The sequence below is a fragment of the Gadus chalcogrammus genome, chromosome 8 (genome assembly GCF_026213295.1).
Source record: "Gadus chalcogrammus isolate NIFS_2021 chromosome 8, NIFS_Gcha_1.0, whole genome shotgun sequence".
Lineage (NCBI taxonomy): Eukaryota > Metazoa > Chordata > Actinopteri > Gadiformes > Gadidae > Gadus > Gadus chalcogrammus.
Genome location: NC_079419.1, coordinates 7798864 through 7815067, shown reverse-complemented (window position 1 = coordinate 7815067; position 16204 = coordinate 7798864). Strand labels below are relative to the sequence as shown.

General features: G+C 46.0%; 1 protein-coding gene across 1 annotated transcript in view; it reads left to right on the top strand.

The window, feature by feature from the left end:
- LOC130388105 (RNA-binding Raly-like protein) overlaps positions 1-16204 on the top strand; it is a 35684-nt gene that overhangs the window by 6653 nt on the left and 12827 nt on the right. The window contains exon 2 of the mRNA XM_056597441.1: positions 6536-6807. Coding sequence (XP_056453416.1) covers positions 6552-6807 — 256 coding nt within the window. The 5' untranslated portion in view covers positions 6536-6551. The remainder of the gene's footprint in view (positions 1-6535; positions 6808-16204) is intronic.

Sequence of the window (16204 nt, the reverse complement as noted above, 5' to 3'; positions counted from 1 at the left end):
GATGCTTATCTTGTTCCTCAATTAATTCCATGAAGGTCAAAATCTTCAGCTTTTTGCTATTCAAACAGAAACCTTTTCCCATCATCTATTGTTTGTGACGGACTGGCGATAGAGATCGTATACCGGCTTCCTATTGGTCAACATGTTCTATTCCTCGAAGCGCTTTGCCACCCGTCGGCTGGCACAAACGTGAACTTTAGTTCTGGATTATGACTGGATCCTCCTAGCAGATGTCACAGTGGGCGAGATGTGAGCACAAAGACCCCGAGTCAAATTGGCCTCTTCCCTTGACTGGTGACACTGGAGGAGCCTTTGGTAAAGCATTGTCCAATTGCTGAGGGGGGGGGGAAGGATGTAAAATCAGGGTGACAGAGGGAAGGAGCGAGAAGGAGAGAGTTAGAGAGACAGAGAGAGAGAGGGAGAGAAGGAGAGAGACAGAGTGAGACTTAGGCCCAATCCCATTTCTACCCCTTACCCCTTCCCCTTACCCCTTCCCCTTACCCCTTCAAAACAAGGGGGAGGAGTATGGGGAAGGGGTAAGGGGTAGGAATGGGATTGGGCCTTAGTCTTTCCATCCATCCATGTCAACCCTTTCGCGAATTTGCCCTGCCCAAGTTCTCATTTTTTTTCTAATTTCCCTCTGCTTCCTTCTCTCCGACCGGCGGGTGGTGACGAGTCAGTGTTGAGATCAGACAGGGAGGGGAAGTGCTCGGGGGATTCCTTTCTATCCGCTCTCAGCCTCTGAAGCCACCAGACAGTTAATGTGGAAGTGGGCTGCACAGCGGTCCAAACAAAATTAAAGACACGTCAAATGTACGACTGTCGCGGTTTCAACGTTTGTAGAAAATAGTTTGACAGTAACAGCTTTTTATTTTTCAAGGATAAACATCAACGATTTTCAAGCACGCGTTGTACGGATACATGTGCCTCTGGCCTCTTATGTGTGGAGACGTTATTTAAATAGCACGCAATGCATCCTGGGTTGTTATTCCTCCTGTCTCCCCAGCTGTCCGCGCTGCTTAGACTGTGTCTTGTCGTCGGGCTGAGATGCCTCTATTAGCATTTGCAGTACAGCAGTTGCCGTACATGCTTTGGGGCTGGTATGAGAGACATGAATATTGTAGGAGAAGACACATTTTCTAATGAAAACTGCATAGCCTCCGACTGCTAGACCAGGGCATGGGCTCGGCGACGGCAGTGGGAGTGTGGGGTTTATTCCACAGCAGCCGAGCAGAAGCCTGTGGTTTTTCTCAACCGAATCCGGCTTAAAGGGCAGGTTAATATGTGTTATTCAAAACTTCTCTGTGACTGCGTCACAATTCGTACAGCCCTGTCCATTTCTTCCAATGTTCTTTTTATTTTATTTTTTGCATTTTTCGGCTTTATTATAGAGTGAGAAAGACACGAAGGTTTGTGAGATAGAGTGGAGGACATGCAGCAAATGACCACGGGCAGGAATCGAACCCGGGACTAAACCTTAATGGTACGTGCTCTACCCGCTGAGCCACTCCATCTTTTATTTCTAACGTCTGACACCCAAGCAAAAGCCTGTGATTCCTCTACACAGACGCTTGTCCGCATGTTAAGTAACGATTATGTACCAAAGCATACATCTTCAACAAAACAAAGCAAATTCACCTTGCGCAGAATAGTTTAACCGGTTGCGTGTGTTATTTGCCCTGTTGCATTGCTATCCTGGTTAAGTGCTTTTTAGGCTTTCAGAATGAGCAGGAAATCTGGATAACAAAACCCTTCAGCGGCAAGTGACCGCCCCGACACACTCCACTCAGCCAAACATGAGACCCTCCAGAGGCAACTTTTGGACAAATAGCTTTTGACAAACATGGCATTTGAATCCACCTCCACCCACTCTCAGAGTGTACAAGTAAACAGCAATTCAAAAAAAAAAAAAGAAGAAGAAAGAAACGCCATCAAAAGAATTATATTGTGACTAATACACGGGGGGCGACAAAGACCCAATCTGCGCTATTGTCCGAGCGGGTGAAACAGCTATTTAATGTGCTCTACAAGACGGCCCCCTCACTCAGACCCCTGAATCACCGTTTAGAAAGCCCTCTGTGGGTACTCTTTCTCAAGCCCGCTGCATACTGTGTATCCCTCAGACACTCCCGACACTCTGAACAATGCCTGATTGCATTCAGCCTTTTTTCCGTTCACGTGTCCTAAATCAGACGAAACGTCGGCCAAAATCACACATGCACCGACACACACACGCACACACACACACACACATGAGTACACATACATGCACACACACACACACACACGCACACACACACACACACACGCGCACACACACACACACACACACACACACACACACACGCGCACACACACACACACACACACACACACACACACACACACACACACACACACACACACACACACACACACACACACACACACACTCACACACGCACGCACACACACACACACACACACACACCCACACACAAAAATACACACACACACACACACACACACACAAAAACACATGCACACAACCATACCCACACACACACACACACACACACACACACACACACAGTGCACCTGCCATGGAGTGGCCTTGGGCCGGTTTGTTCGTCGCACTCCTGCACCCATTTATCACTTAGCGAGGGGGTGGGGGGCTGAGGGTGAGGGGAAGGAATGGCGGTGGGTGGGTCATCTACTGCTGGGAGGCGTGGGGGGGGGGGGGGGGGGGGGGGGTGGGGGGGGAAGGGGGGCGCTCTGTGCTTCAATCGACAGAAATGTGTGTGTGAGTAAGAAATGCGGGCGACCGGCTTGCAGGTTTCATCGCTCACTGGTCAGTCGATGATTGACTGTGTAAGAAAATGTTGCCCCCGCCCACGTCGGCTGACCGCCGGTGGATGTCTGTGTGTGTTCATGGGTGTATGTGTGTGTGTGTGTGTGTGTGTGTGTGTGTGTTTGTATGTGTGTGTGGGTGTATGTGTGTGTGTGGTTGGTTATGTGTGTATGTGTGTGTGTTTGTATATGTGTGTGTGAGTGTATGTGTGTGGGTGTGTGTTTATGTGTTTATTTGTGTTGGTATGGGTGTGTATGTGTGTCTGTGTTAAAGTGTGCGTATGTGTTTGCAGGTGTGTTTGTATGTATGTGTGCGGATGTTTATGTGTGTGTGTGTGTGTGTTTGTGTGTGCATGCTTGTGTGTGTGTTTAAGTGTGTGTATGTTGTTTACAGTTGTGTTAACTTGTGTGTTTGTGTGTGGGCAAACAACAATTCCACATGAGACGTGTGATGGATTATGTGTAGATGAAAAAAAGAAATATGAAATCAAAGAGCAGGTGAAAATAGCCCGCCAGACAGAGCAGCGCCTCGGAACAATAAACCTATCAACAGGTGTGTGTTTGTGTGTGTGTGTGTGTGTGTGTGCGTGCGTGCGCCTATAGGTGTGTAGTTGTATGTGTGTGTGTGTGTGTGTGTGTGTGTGTGTGTGTGTGTGTGTGTGTGTGTGTGTGTGTGTATGTATGGGAATGAGTAAGGTTTTTGTTCTCATTTGTGCTGGGCTGCTTTCGTCCGAGTTTCAACCTTCGGGTTTCACAGCTGCGACTCTCACCCCCACCATCCCCCCAACCTCCCCCCCATCCCCCCCCTCCCCGCCCCCTCCCCGCCCCCTCCCCGCCCCCCCCCCACCCCCCAGCAGCGAGCACTGGCTCAGCCCACCTGTCTGCCGTCCTCCACCACAGGTTAATAGCAAGCCGAGGTTATTATGAGGAGTTATCACCTCCGCCTGCTTTTATGTCCTTAGCCGAGCGCTTCCTGAGACAATAGCGCATCTATAATTACGCACTGAGCCCAGACACAGACATTATTTAGATCCACACTCACGCACACAAAGCACCGGGCCGCCGGTATGCAAGGGGCTGGAGAGAGGGTGAGTGCGAGAAAGTGTTTTTGTGTGTCTGTTTGTGTGTGTAGCGTGTGTGTGTGGGTGTGGGTGTGGGCGTGCATGCAGTCTTTGAATGGATGGATGCAACACATTCTGCTCTACTGATTGCTATGGCGATGTGACCTCTCATCCCTTAGAGAGAGAGAGAGAGAGAGAGAGAGAGAGAGAGAGAGAGAGAGAGAGAGAGAGAGAGAGAGAGAGAGAGAGAGAGAGAGAGAGCGGATGGCTGTTAGTGGTAGAGGGGAGGCGGAGGGGGGAGGTCTGGGGGGGGGAGGAGAAGGAAGGGTGGGGGGTGGGATTTGTCGCAGGTTGGGAGGATGATAGACTGAGAGTGTGTCTCTTGAGATCACTTTCCGTAGCCATCACTGGAGGCAGAGACATGTTCTAAAACGGAGAGCTCAGTGTCCAACTGCAACTCTCTCTCTCTCTCTCTCTCCCTCTCCTCTCTCTCTCTCTCTCTCTATCTCTCTCTCTCTCTCTCTCTCTCTCCTCTCTCTCTCTCTCTCTCTCTCTCTCTCTCTCTCTCTCTCTCTTTCTCTCTCTCTCTCGCCCCAATTCCACTGTGAAGTGGTTACATGCACACTGAAGTGACACTAAAATGTACCAAAAACACGACTACACAACACTGAATCCCACTCAGGCATTAGAGTCAAGTCAGAAGAACAATGCCAAAAAAGAATGAGGCGAGTCAACGCACTCTATTGCCTTCTAATGCTCGTGTCGGTAATTGACGGACCTGCCATAAGAGACATGAGGCTATATACTCCCACAGCTCTATCAGTGAGCAGCCCCGTCGTGTTCACACCTGCTCCTACGCTACTGTCAAGCGTACCTCTCTCTGGCCTTCCTCCGGTGGTGTTCCTTTGAGTCTAACCGGTAAGAACATTCCTCTGCCATTCACTCGGAGCGCCAGTCAGTTACGATTAAACCGGAGGCGGGCATGAGGTGAGGGACGAGTGGAGTGTCTCGCATTTTGGTGAAATGCTACAAATGGAGGTCAGAACAACTTGTCTTTTTTGGTACTGTGTTCAAATGCGACTGCATTAAAATGTTCCTCAGCTAGACTTGTTTCTTGACATTCTTGTTGTGCTGTTGTTTAAATGGCACGCATTTGCTGCTCTCAACCTTACATTTCAGTTTGACTCTAATGCGATTTCGGTTTTTGTTAAGGCACTTAACATGAAATGAATAATCACGACGCAAACACTTTAATTGGCAATTGTGAAGATCGTCTGTTGTGGAGACTAACTTCATGGTTCATTCAAACTGCAGAGCTTACAGGAAACATACAAATGAACTGGCGGTTGGTCTTGATTGCCGTCTTGAATGCTGAATCACTGTACCGATTATATATGCTGGCAGTGTTTATGTTATCCACCAGTGACTCTTTCCCTCCGAAAGAAAAGCATAATTTATTGTGCATGAAATGTATTCCATATTCGTCAGGTTTGATTTGACACACACAAATACAGAATGCCAGTTTTAAAGAAAAGTACAAAATCGAAAGGCTGATGTCTACGAGTTGAAGGTCATTACCTGTGTATTTCCTGCTCCATCATCTGGTGGAGTTATGCCGACAGTGAAAACAACTTCACAGGAGAGCAGAAGATGGATTGGTTGAGGATGTATTTTAATTTGTATCACGCATCCTCTTCGCATCGCAGAGATCACTAGATGTCAAAGACTTTGTGGTGAGAAATCCTTTTGGCGTTCTTCATGCAGGAACCCCGAAACCCACAAGCACTGACACTACCTTCCACCAGCCTGGCTGTGTGGTCTATAAAATAATCAATCATCAATCAATCAATCAATCAATCAATCAATCAATCACTAAGTACCCTCTTTCAACTTTAAATGTTTCATATTAGAATCTTTGGTAACAAGGGTACATTAATTAACCATTAATTATCATTATGATATCTAAGCGTTTATTAACAATGAAATATGTTAGTACTATTATAATATGGCAAGACTTTATGGTCAAGTAATCATTTACTAATGGCATTCAGGTTTACTTGTGATGTTATTATGCAATTATTTCTGAATGCATCTACAGAAATAAGCACATGCACAACCTGCATTGATTTTTCTTCTCCAGCACTGGAAAATAATAATTATCTGAAATGTAATTTTCATTTCAAATATATGTAAATGAGAAAACATGATCAGCATTGCATGTGTTTTGTGTGGTCAGACACAGATAGGAATATTACTGCTGAAGAAGATCGAATTTCCTGATAATTAATCAATAATAATACATTAGTGTATGTGCCCGAAATGATAGCTTTTAGCCATTAGCAAGTTCTCAAACTTTCTATCCAAGGTTAAAAGCTTGAAAGGTTAGATGGAGGACATTCAAAGCTTTAAAGCCTGTAATCAGACGTAAAGAGACACTTTACAGTGCTTTGTAAAGAAGCCAATGAAATACGCACAGTGTTCTTAGCTCTGTGCTACCAACATACCTTGCTAACATCTTCCCTAAACTAACCTAGCTTAGCTAGCTAACTAGCTATGCCACCTAGCTTACAGTGCATCCCTTCTCCACGCCCACTGACCCCCCCCCAGGGCCTGCTAACCCTGCTGGCCTGCGGTGTGTGTTTCAGCGGCTGTAGGGGTAGGATGACTGGCAAGACCCAGACCAGCAACGTGACCAACAAGAATGACCCGCGCTCCCTCAACTCCCGCGTCTTCATCGGCAACCTCAACACGGCGGTGGTCACCAAGGCCGACATCGAGGCGCTGTTCTCCAAGTACGGCAAGATCGTGGGCTGCTCCGTCCACAAGGGCTTCGCCTTCGTCCAGTACGCCAGCGAGAGGAACGCCCGGGGCGCCGTGGTCGGAGAGAACACCCGCGTCATCGGCGGCCAGCCGCTAGGTAATGTCAGGGGGGGGGGGGGGGCTGGGGGGCAGAGATTGTTTGTGTACGTGTGTGTTTGGATGTGTGTGTGTGTTTGTTTGTTTCTGTCTTTCTGTCTGTCTGTTGGGAGGGGTTTGTGTTTGTGTGTGTGTGTGTGTGTGTGTTTGTGTGTGTGTGTGTGTGTGTGTTTTTGTGTGTGTGTGTGTGTGTGTGTGTGTGTGTGTGTGTGTGTGTGTGTGTGTGTGCCGGTGTGTGCGTAGGTGTGTATCGGGTGTGTGTGTGTGTGTGTGTGTGTGTGATTACGTCTGCGGGTGTGCTTGTGTGTTTGTGTGTGTGTGATTACGTCTGCGGGTGTGAGAGTGTTTTTGTGTGTGTACTTCCGAGAATGGAGGCATGGGTCATTCATGTGTTCGGTGTGTGTGTGTGTGTGTGTGTGTGTGTGTGTGTGTGTGTGTGTGTGTGTGTGTGTGTGTGTGTGTGTCTGTGTCTGTGAATCCAACGTGAAAACCGACACAACAGGACTCCATTTTCATCTTCCCAAACATGCACGGACACGCTCAACGTGGTCGGAGTTCCCAGCGAGAGAGCAGAACACACAACTACAGCCGAGACGGGGACAGAACCGCTGAGGCAGACAAACACAACAACAACCGACACAGACAGCGGCAGGAGCAGGTCGGATAAATCGAGCGAGGAGGGGATCCTACCTCGAGATAAGACGATAAAAACAAACCCATCGAAGGCACAACATCCGGAACTAGTCTCAGCCGGGTCACTCTGCTGGTGGGATAGCTGTAAATCTTCCTTCTATTGCTTATTGATTTGTTCTCAGCCTTCATAGGGAATCAGAAATCCTGTCCCTCTGCCACGCTTTCTCATTAAATATGAACGGTAGTCCGTCGAGCTCTAAAATTAGGAGCGCCATTACTTATGCTCCGCTTTGGTTGACGCTGTGGTGCTTGTTTTAGTGGGGTCCTTTTTGGGCCGCAGATATAATGTGTGATGTATTATCGGTGCTGTGCGGGGGCTGAGACGCCTTCTCTGTAATAACGAGACGGGTTTCCAGTCGTTTGGTATTTCACACTGTTCAGCGTGGATACCAAACAATAGTGAAGTTCTACCGTTGACAGGTGGTTTAAAAGGGTTTGCTACGGTGTCAAAGGTGGGGGAGTTTGAGGAAACGGAAAGCATAGTTTTCCAACAGTTCTTCAATGTTGTTGTTTTTTGACGAAGACGTATTGAACCCGTTGACCCCATAAATCGTTTTGTTCGGATCTGATCCGAGCGATATGAGCTACAGATGGGACACGTGTAGGATACACATTGTGCTCATTTTGTAGGAGCACACGGCCGGCTGAGGTGACTCATGATTGGATCACGCAGATGCACTCAGACGGAGAAACACAAAACATTCCCTGTGAGTCGCAGACGCCACGCCGACAGCAACGCAACCCGACTAATCAACGCTTCGACCGAGGAAGAACTCTTCTGAGTGCCTCCCCTCGGAACACCCTGTTCACGTGCCCACTTCTCTGCGCACATGCACACTTCTCTGGTCAAATGCACTCTGCTCTAGTCACATGCACACACCTCTGGTCACATGCACACTGCTCTGTTCACATGCACACTGCTCTGTTCACGTGCACACTTCTCTGGTCACATGCCCATGCTCTGTTCACGTGCACACTGCTCTCTTCCCGTGCATGTATGCCTCTTTCCTTTTTTCACTTTCACTTTCTCTTTCACAGCCCGCCTGTTCCTTATAAATTATATTATCCAGGTGCACTTGATGCATTTGTTGTTTCATCAACTTGCTGTAGAGCATTTGATCTGAAAAGCAAATTTTGGCTTGGAGGCGGTGTGTGTGTCTGCGTGTGTGCGCTTGTGTGTGTGTTTGTGGGTCTGTGTGTGTGTGTGTGTGTGTGTGTGTGAATGTGTGTGTGTGTGCGCTTGTGTGTGTGTGAATGTGTGTGTGTGTGAATGTGTGTGTGTGTGTGTGTGTGTGAGTGTGTGAATGTGTGTGTTTGTGTGTGTGTGTGTGTGTGTGCGTAAGAGTACGCATGTGTGCATATTCCGAACAAAGCCCGCGTAATAAGCTGACATCACAGCCTATCACTGCCTCTCCTGATAGGCTGCCCAGGTGCGTCCTATCAGGAGAGGCAGTGATAGGCCGCACAGGTGCCATCGGCCATTGGGCTAAAGCGAGTGCAGACTCAATGCCTGTTCCATCTCTCACCCCTCTCTTTCACTCTCTCTTTCTTCCCCTCTCTCTCTCTCTCTCTCTCTCTCTCTCTCTCTCTCTCTCTGTCTCTCTCTCATGCAGCAGGTTTTATTGGCTGCTGCCGTGGCTTGCCAGAAAAACACATTTAAGTCCCGTGCACGCCCATACTGTTCGTGTGTGCACCCCAGCAGGATCATCCTGCGTGAGCATTTATTTTTTTCACATCTGCTTACAACTGTGGCCGCTGCTGCTTCTACACAGAAAAATCGTTACACACACACACACACACACACACACACACACACACACACACACAAATGTGAAAAGATGGAGGCGTCTACACACACACACACACACACACACACACACACACACACGCGCAAACACACACACACCAACACACACACACACACACACACACACACACACACACACACACACACACACACACACACACACACACACACACACACACACACACAAACACACTATAAATGTGATATATTGTGGCTAACTGCAGGTCTAGGTTCTTCCTTTGGAGAATGTCAACCAGGCTTCTACTGATTCTGCTGGTGTTTGTATGAACATATTAACTCCTGATATGCTCTGATATAACATATCGCCCAACATTGCAGTATATGTTGAAATGGTCTGTGATACGAAGCATAAAAGACCAGCTGTCACCGAAAAGAATCAGCCAAGGTACCCTTGAATACAGAAGTATTTGAGCAAGAAAAAGAAAATTACTTGCTCAATTTAATTCCCTGAGCTATGAATGGATCGTTGATACATTGACTTTCAGCTGCTTATGCTAATGCTTATATAATTTTTAATGGCATTACATCCTGATCAAGATTCCTGAAGAGTACAGGCCAGGGACAGAAGGCTATATTTAAGCATATACATGTGTTGTATAGGTGTTTTGCCAGGACAACTGTATGAGTGCGTGAGTGCATGTGTGATTGTGAGTGTGTATGTGTGTGTGTGTGTGTGGGAGTAAATGATGAGATTAATGGGGCGAACTTCTTGTTCAAGTTTAAGCACAAATTGGCATACAGTGCCCCTTCTAAATCTGCATTACCATCTTAGAGAACTGCCCTGGAAGCTGACCCTGCTGTTATGCACTAGTCTAGGTAAGGTAGAGATACAAATTGTGATAATAATACAGTTTCCCTGATAAATTACTCCCGAGATGCGAACGATTCGCTACATTATTGTACTCGACTGGCAAACGCGCAGCACTTGAGTGCCTCCCTGTGGACAAAGCAGGTAATACCGCTTAGCGCACTACGATTGTGTCTGGGTATACCCATGCTGCCTTGCGCGCAATTTCGTAGATTGAGATGAGGTCCGGCGATAGCCAAGCTACAAAGCCTACGGTCTATGAAAAAAACACTTTTATCTACTCTACGATGTTCTTCTGATGGAACACATATCATATATATAATTTATTTCAGCACTTAATGAAGCTTAAGAGATTTCCCAGTTTCCCCAAGTTAAGTTTGGTCTGTCAGTCTGTCTCCCTATTTGTATCAGTTAAGGCGGCTGCATGCTTCAGCGTTGGTGTTACGTTGTTGCGCAAAATTTACTCAAAGCAATTCATGCTCCCTTTTAGGTTGCGCGTGTTGCGCGTGTTGCCAAGCAATTTACCGCCAGAACAGTAGGTGGAGTAATATGTGGAGGAAAGTTTTTCGTTGAAGACGACCTCGAGAATGACGTCTTTGTCTGTGGGAGTCGTTGGTTTGTTTATGTGCCAGATCGTGTTCTCCCCATACACAGTGAATGATGGCAACAGACAGAGGAACAGGGGTGATGAAGTTGTTGATCATTGGGGTTGTATAAATGTGCATATCTCTCTACATTTTAAAACGACATAATGTGTTGGCAGCAAAGTTAACTTCACTTCAGGTTAATGCTTTTGTATATGAGCCTGCCGGGTGATACTCCAGACAGGAAGTAGTAACCAGACCAGCAAACCAATCACAGCCTTGCAGGCTGGGCGGCTCGCGTAAAAGCTTACGTAAAAAATGACGCAAGTCTAGAAAAATCGCCCGACGCACGCAAGACGTGAGAAGTCGCGCAAGGGGGGCGCAAGGGCGCGCAAGGGCCTCTTGCGCTTGCGCTTACGCTTACGTAACCGAGCATAAACCAGCCTTAAGGAACGTTCCTCTGCGTCTTTCTCGTAGATCGCACCATCTTTCAACGTCTTCGTTAAATGCGACTGCATCACCTTCTTTTCCATGATAGTCAGCAGCTCGCCGATTTCACCGTCTCTCCAGTTAGAACTGCTCATATTGATATCGCTGCGTTATTGTCTCTGTGGAGACAACGCAGCAACCTCTACCCAAGCCCCCCCCCTATCTGGAACCGCGGGGCGTCTAATCGCATTTAGCCTACCGCCAGTGTGTGTATGGTCCGGGAGTGTAAAAACGTCTCTTGGTTCTGACCAAAGAAGAGCGCTTTGGAATTACGCACCATACCTGGCTGTGCTTTAGCGCGTCACTCTATAGACCAGGTATAGTAGGCCATGACTGTAACAGTCGTCAGGAATCGAATTGGCCTATTTCTCACATTGTTTAGTTATGCTCGTATAACATGAGGCCGACTATTTCAGAATTCTGTTTAATTGTTTTAAGTTTTCAACAATATTTCGATATCATTAGCAACAGAATGAGCTTGGCCTATTATACAAAGAAGATGCATTCAAATGTAGCCTAAGCTACGAGATAATACAATAGCCTACCGCCAATTCACGGCCATCCACGAAGATAACGGCCGTTTAACGCAAATCGGATCAAGCATCAATATCAACAAAGTTTGCTGCATAGTAAAAATAAAGCACTTCAGAAGGCTTTAAAAAATATATACATATACAATTATTTTTTTGAAGACAAGTTTGGGTGGGTCTGTTGAACAGTGGGGTCCGTCAGGCCCAACCATAACGCCTTGCTCGCAGCATGCTTGTGATCTCTGATTTTAATCTAAATGAACACTAGATGGCGCCAACAGAATATCAGAATAGAATACAATGTGTCAGAAAAAAACATGTTATAGCTTGACTACCTCTTTCTTGCCTGTATACCGGTAATTCAAGGAAGAAACCTCTAATATAACGCATTTTAAGTAAGAGTTACATAAGATAAGCTGCAATCCATCTCAGCAATATCAAATATTCAATAGTCTACATGTAATTAATGAGCAGTTTATGCATTTTGTGAAAGGGCATTTGGGACTGAACCAAGAACCGCTCAGCTAGGAGTTGAAACCCCTAAACATGAGGAAAAAAAAAATCAAGCCTAGTAAAATTGGACAAAAAAAAGTGGTTCAGGTTAACATCAGCTCATGCTTCATACTCATGCTTTAATACTCCCAAGTCAAGTTTTTATTCTATCATTGTATGTCAGGAGGATGCGATGCCTATTGGCTATCTCATGTCTTCTATAATGAGAGTACCCCTGACACCTAGGCCTTTAAGGGTCGAGGCTATACATTCTCCACTGATAAAAAGTTCCTCTTTTTCACCTTTGCCTTGCCTATCAGTGATAAAGGTAGGACTGTCCTTACATCGTCTCTAATTACTCTCAAAATATGAGGGCCATTTACGTCAAATATCTTGCTAATTGGGGATCTTATATTTGTTCCAAGGTACTTCATACCTCAAGGTTTCCAGACAAGGACACAAGCCCAGGTGGACTGCAAAAGGTGTGTTGGTGGAGAGAGATAGCCTTGCCTTTTCCCCAATTATTCTTGTATCCAGAGAGTTGACTGAGTTACTGCTTTAAGTTGTAAAAAGTCTGGCACTGAGCGAGTTGGATTAGATAATGTTAATAAAATATCATCTGCATAAAGGCTTTTAAATCATATCCACTCAGATCAGTACCAGTTATAGTTTAATTAACTCAATTGACACAGGCCAGCGGTCCCAGACCCTAGAAATAAATGGTGAGGCTACACAGCCCTGTTGGGTGGATGAGGAGAAATGGAGGGGATGAGATATTATACCGCTTGTTTAACAAACAGTTGGTTCATAATACAGCGCCTTTATTCAGTGCATACATTTGAGCCCAAAACCGAATTTGGACAGTGCATGAAATAAAAAAAAGGGCCATTCTTTTTACTATAAAACTCTTTTTGTTGTTGTTGCATTCAGTGGTTTTGCTAGCTCTGGATGCTACAGAGAAGATGCTTTTGACAACACATGAAGGAGTCTGCTCCTTCTGTTGGCAGCAAGGCGGCCATAAATGCAGCCCGCCTGCTCCAGATGTACCAAAGAGGGAATTACCTTTTCCAAGCACATGGCGAGGTTATGTAACGTTGAATGTATTCATGAAGTCTTGTCCACCAGATAGACATCTACAACTACATATTAGCCGGGGCTGAGAACGGATCAAACCGCAGCCAAATCATCCACTCATCTGTCTTTGTAGTCGATCATGATGTAATGCCTGTCGCCTATCCCTTAGTGCGAGCTGTAGGAGAATATTGGTCGGGTTCATTGGTGAAGCACTTCAATTCAGCGGTGTCCCATTCAGAGTGTCCCCCTGCCTAAGGCAACTGTGAGCCTAGCCCCCGGAAAGAGAACAAGGACACTTACTCAGGCTACTTTTGTTTGTCCACCTCGTCCTTGTATGTTTGTAGGCTAATGTAGGCTATATTTTATGGCTCTAACAAGGAAACACAAAAAATAAATTAATCATTACCATCTACCTAGTTGTAATGGTGGGGTCCTGGTTGTATATCATTTTAATTAGGTATGAGGCAGGCACGGATAGAAAATAAAGTTGGTTAAAATTTACTGCAGTGACAATATTTGGTGCAAACCGGGAAAGTGTTCAGACGTCGGTTGGTATTGGGCTCGAGATGGTGGCACGTTGTCACACTAATTAGATATCACGTTAAATATCTCATTAACGTCAACGAGATGACTGCAATAGCAGGAGCATCTCCGGGCCCAGTACGCTGTTTGTCAACCTATCTATTGCACCACGGGTGTGCGAGCAAGCCCATTTTTATTTTACTACAATTATGGCAATTTTTTCGTTATTATTAAATAAAACAATGTTTCAATCCACTATGAAGCTGATGAGCTTTGACATGCAAAGTTAATCACGCATTGGCCATGTTGGCCACATTTTCCAATTAGAGCTTAAATTGGCCACAAACTGAGCAAGAGCGACAGTGTGTGTGTGTGTGTGTGTGTGTGTCTGTGTGTGTGTGTGTGTGTGTGTGTGTGTGTGTGTGTGTGTGTGTGTGTGTGTGTGTGTGTGTGTGTGTGTGTGTGTGTGTGTGTGTTGGGGGGGGGGGGGGTTGACAGAGAGAGAGAGAGAGAGAGAGAGACAGGCAGAGAGAGAGAGAGAGAGAGAGAGAGAGAGAGAGAGAGAGAGAGAGAGAGAGAGAGAGAGAGAGAGAGAGAGAGATAGACATAAAGAGAGAGAGACATAAAGAGAGAGAGAGAGAGAGAGAGAGAGAGAGAGAGAGAGAGAGAGAGAGAGAGAGAGAGAGAGAGAGAGAGAGAGAGAGAGAGAGAGAGAGAGAGAGAGAGAGTGACATATATAGAGAGAGCCAATCGCTGGCAGTGTGCACCGATTGGCTAAAAATATCTTCATGAGGAATGATAGTTTAATGACCCATTCTAAGTGGCTTAAACTCTGTACAACTGTGCGCCACTGAAGAAGCACTAGTGGGGGTATTTCGTCTGAGTTGTTGCGCATTGGAATCGTGAGCTCCCCCTGGAGTAATTTGATAAATGGTATAGTCGGAGCTGGTTCTGTTGTGTCTTCTACGGCAGAAGTAGGCTACACACACACACACTCGGTAGTTTGGGAGGGAAGAAAGGCTGCGCCGCTCTTTGAAAACACCGCTCCTGACCGTTATGACCATGTACAAAGGCAGACGTCGCAACCAGAGATGTGAGTATGGCCACACATGTGAATAGCTCACGTATGAGTCTTAAACCAGTCATGTATTTAATTCGCGGTAGTTATTGACCATACGTTTGATTTTAGTCCGTTGTAAAGTACCGTCAGATATGACGGAGTTTTTTTTTTGGTTGCCTGTTTAATTTATTAAGCCTTGATATCGACCTTAACCTTTGCCTTGATAACGATCTTAGTATAACATCTATGTTCTGTTTTTGTGAAATTAATGCAAAGATGGATGTTATATTGTGTTTTCACTTATAGTGTTGTGAATTGGATTCTGAAGTAGCAGTTCAGAGAGTATTGAATGGGTGGTTGTTGGCAATGAAAAGCTTCCTCACTGTCGTGAAGTTTTACTTCATGAAGGTGTTCTAAATAAAATTAAATAAAAATCACAGTACAGAGCTATGGAATGGCTTTCGCTCTTGAGCTAGTCTGAAGGATGCTTATTGACCATCTTATTCGATCTTGTTAAAAGATCAATAGATTATAATCATCTAATGTGTTATGATTATGAACCACCCCAGATTATGAAAAAGGTTGTTTATGGGACACAAACGTGGAATTTCTACTTACGTTACCTCCTGATTATGTCAGGAAATTGTTTTGACTGAAATCCACTGGCTCACATTACGAAAGATGTACTGTTTAGACCTCTCGGCATTTCAAGGGCTATATTATTATTCAATATGCCAATGAAATCAATTGGACTGTAGGCATGAGGGCAGAGGATAAAAACCAAAAGTATATGTGCGACCAACAAACAACATGCCTCCTCCGTCCCAACCTTCTGCTACGCCTACAAGTCCCTTGAGCAAGGCATCAGCATCATTTTGAATTGCTGCCTTGTCCCGCTACACTTCTTCTCTCCTTTGTCATTGGTCGTTGTACAACTACATGAATGTAAAGCCGTGAAGAAGAGGGTAACAGCAAACCAGCCGAACTCCTCCTTCGGTCATATGATGCAAAACATCTCTGATGGTTACCGGTGTATCGCGTTGTGGGGGGGGGGCGTTGAGGGAGGGGTCGAGGGGGTTCGACAGTTGCAGAGCATTGCACTCGGAAGTCACATGGTTACATCATCTCAGGGACCCCCCCCCCCCCCCCCCCCCACACACACACACAGACACACACACACCCACATTCACATTTTGTTTTTAAATGAAAGTGTCATGGGGGGGTTTGTGATGGAAAGCACAATAGTCATTGTCCAAGCCTACGTGTGGTCATTATATGTTGCATGTGCATTAGATTGAGCGCCTCGCATGAAATTTGA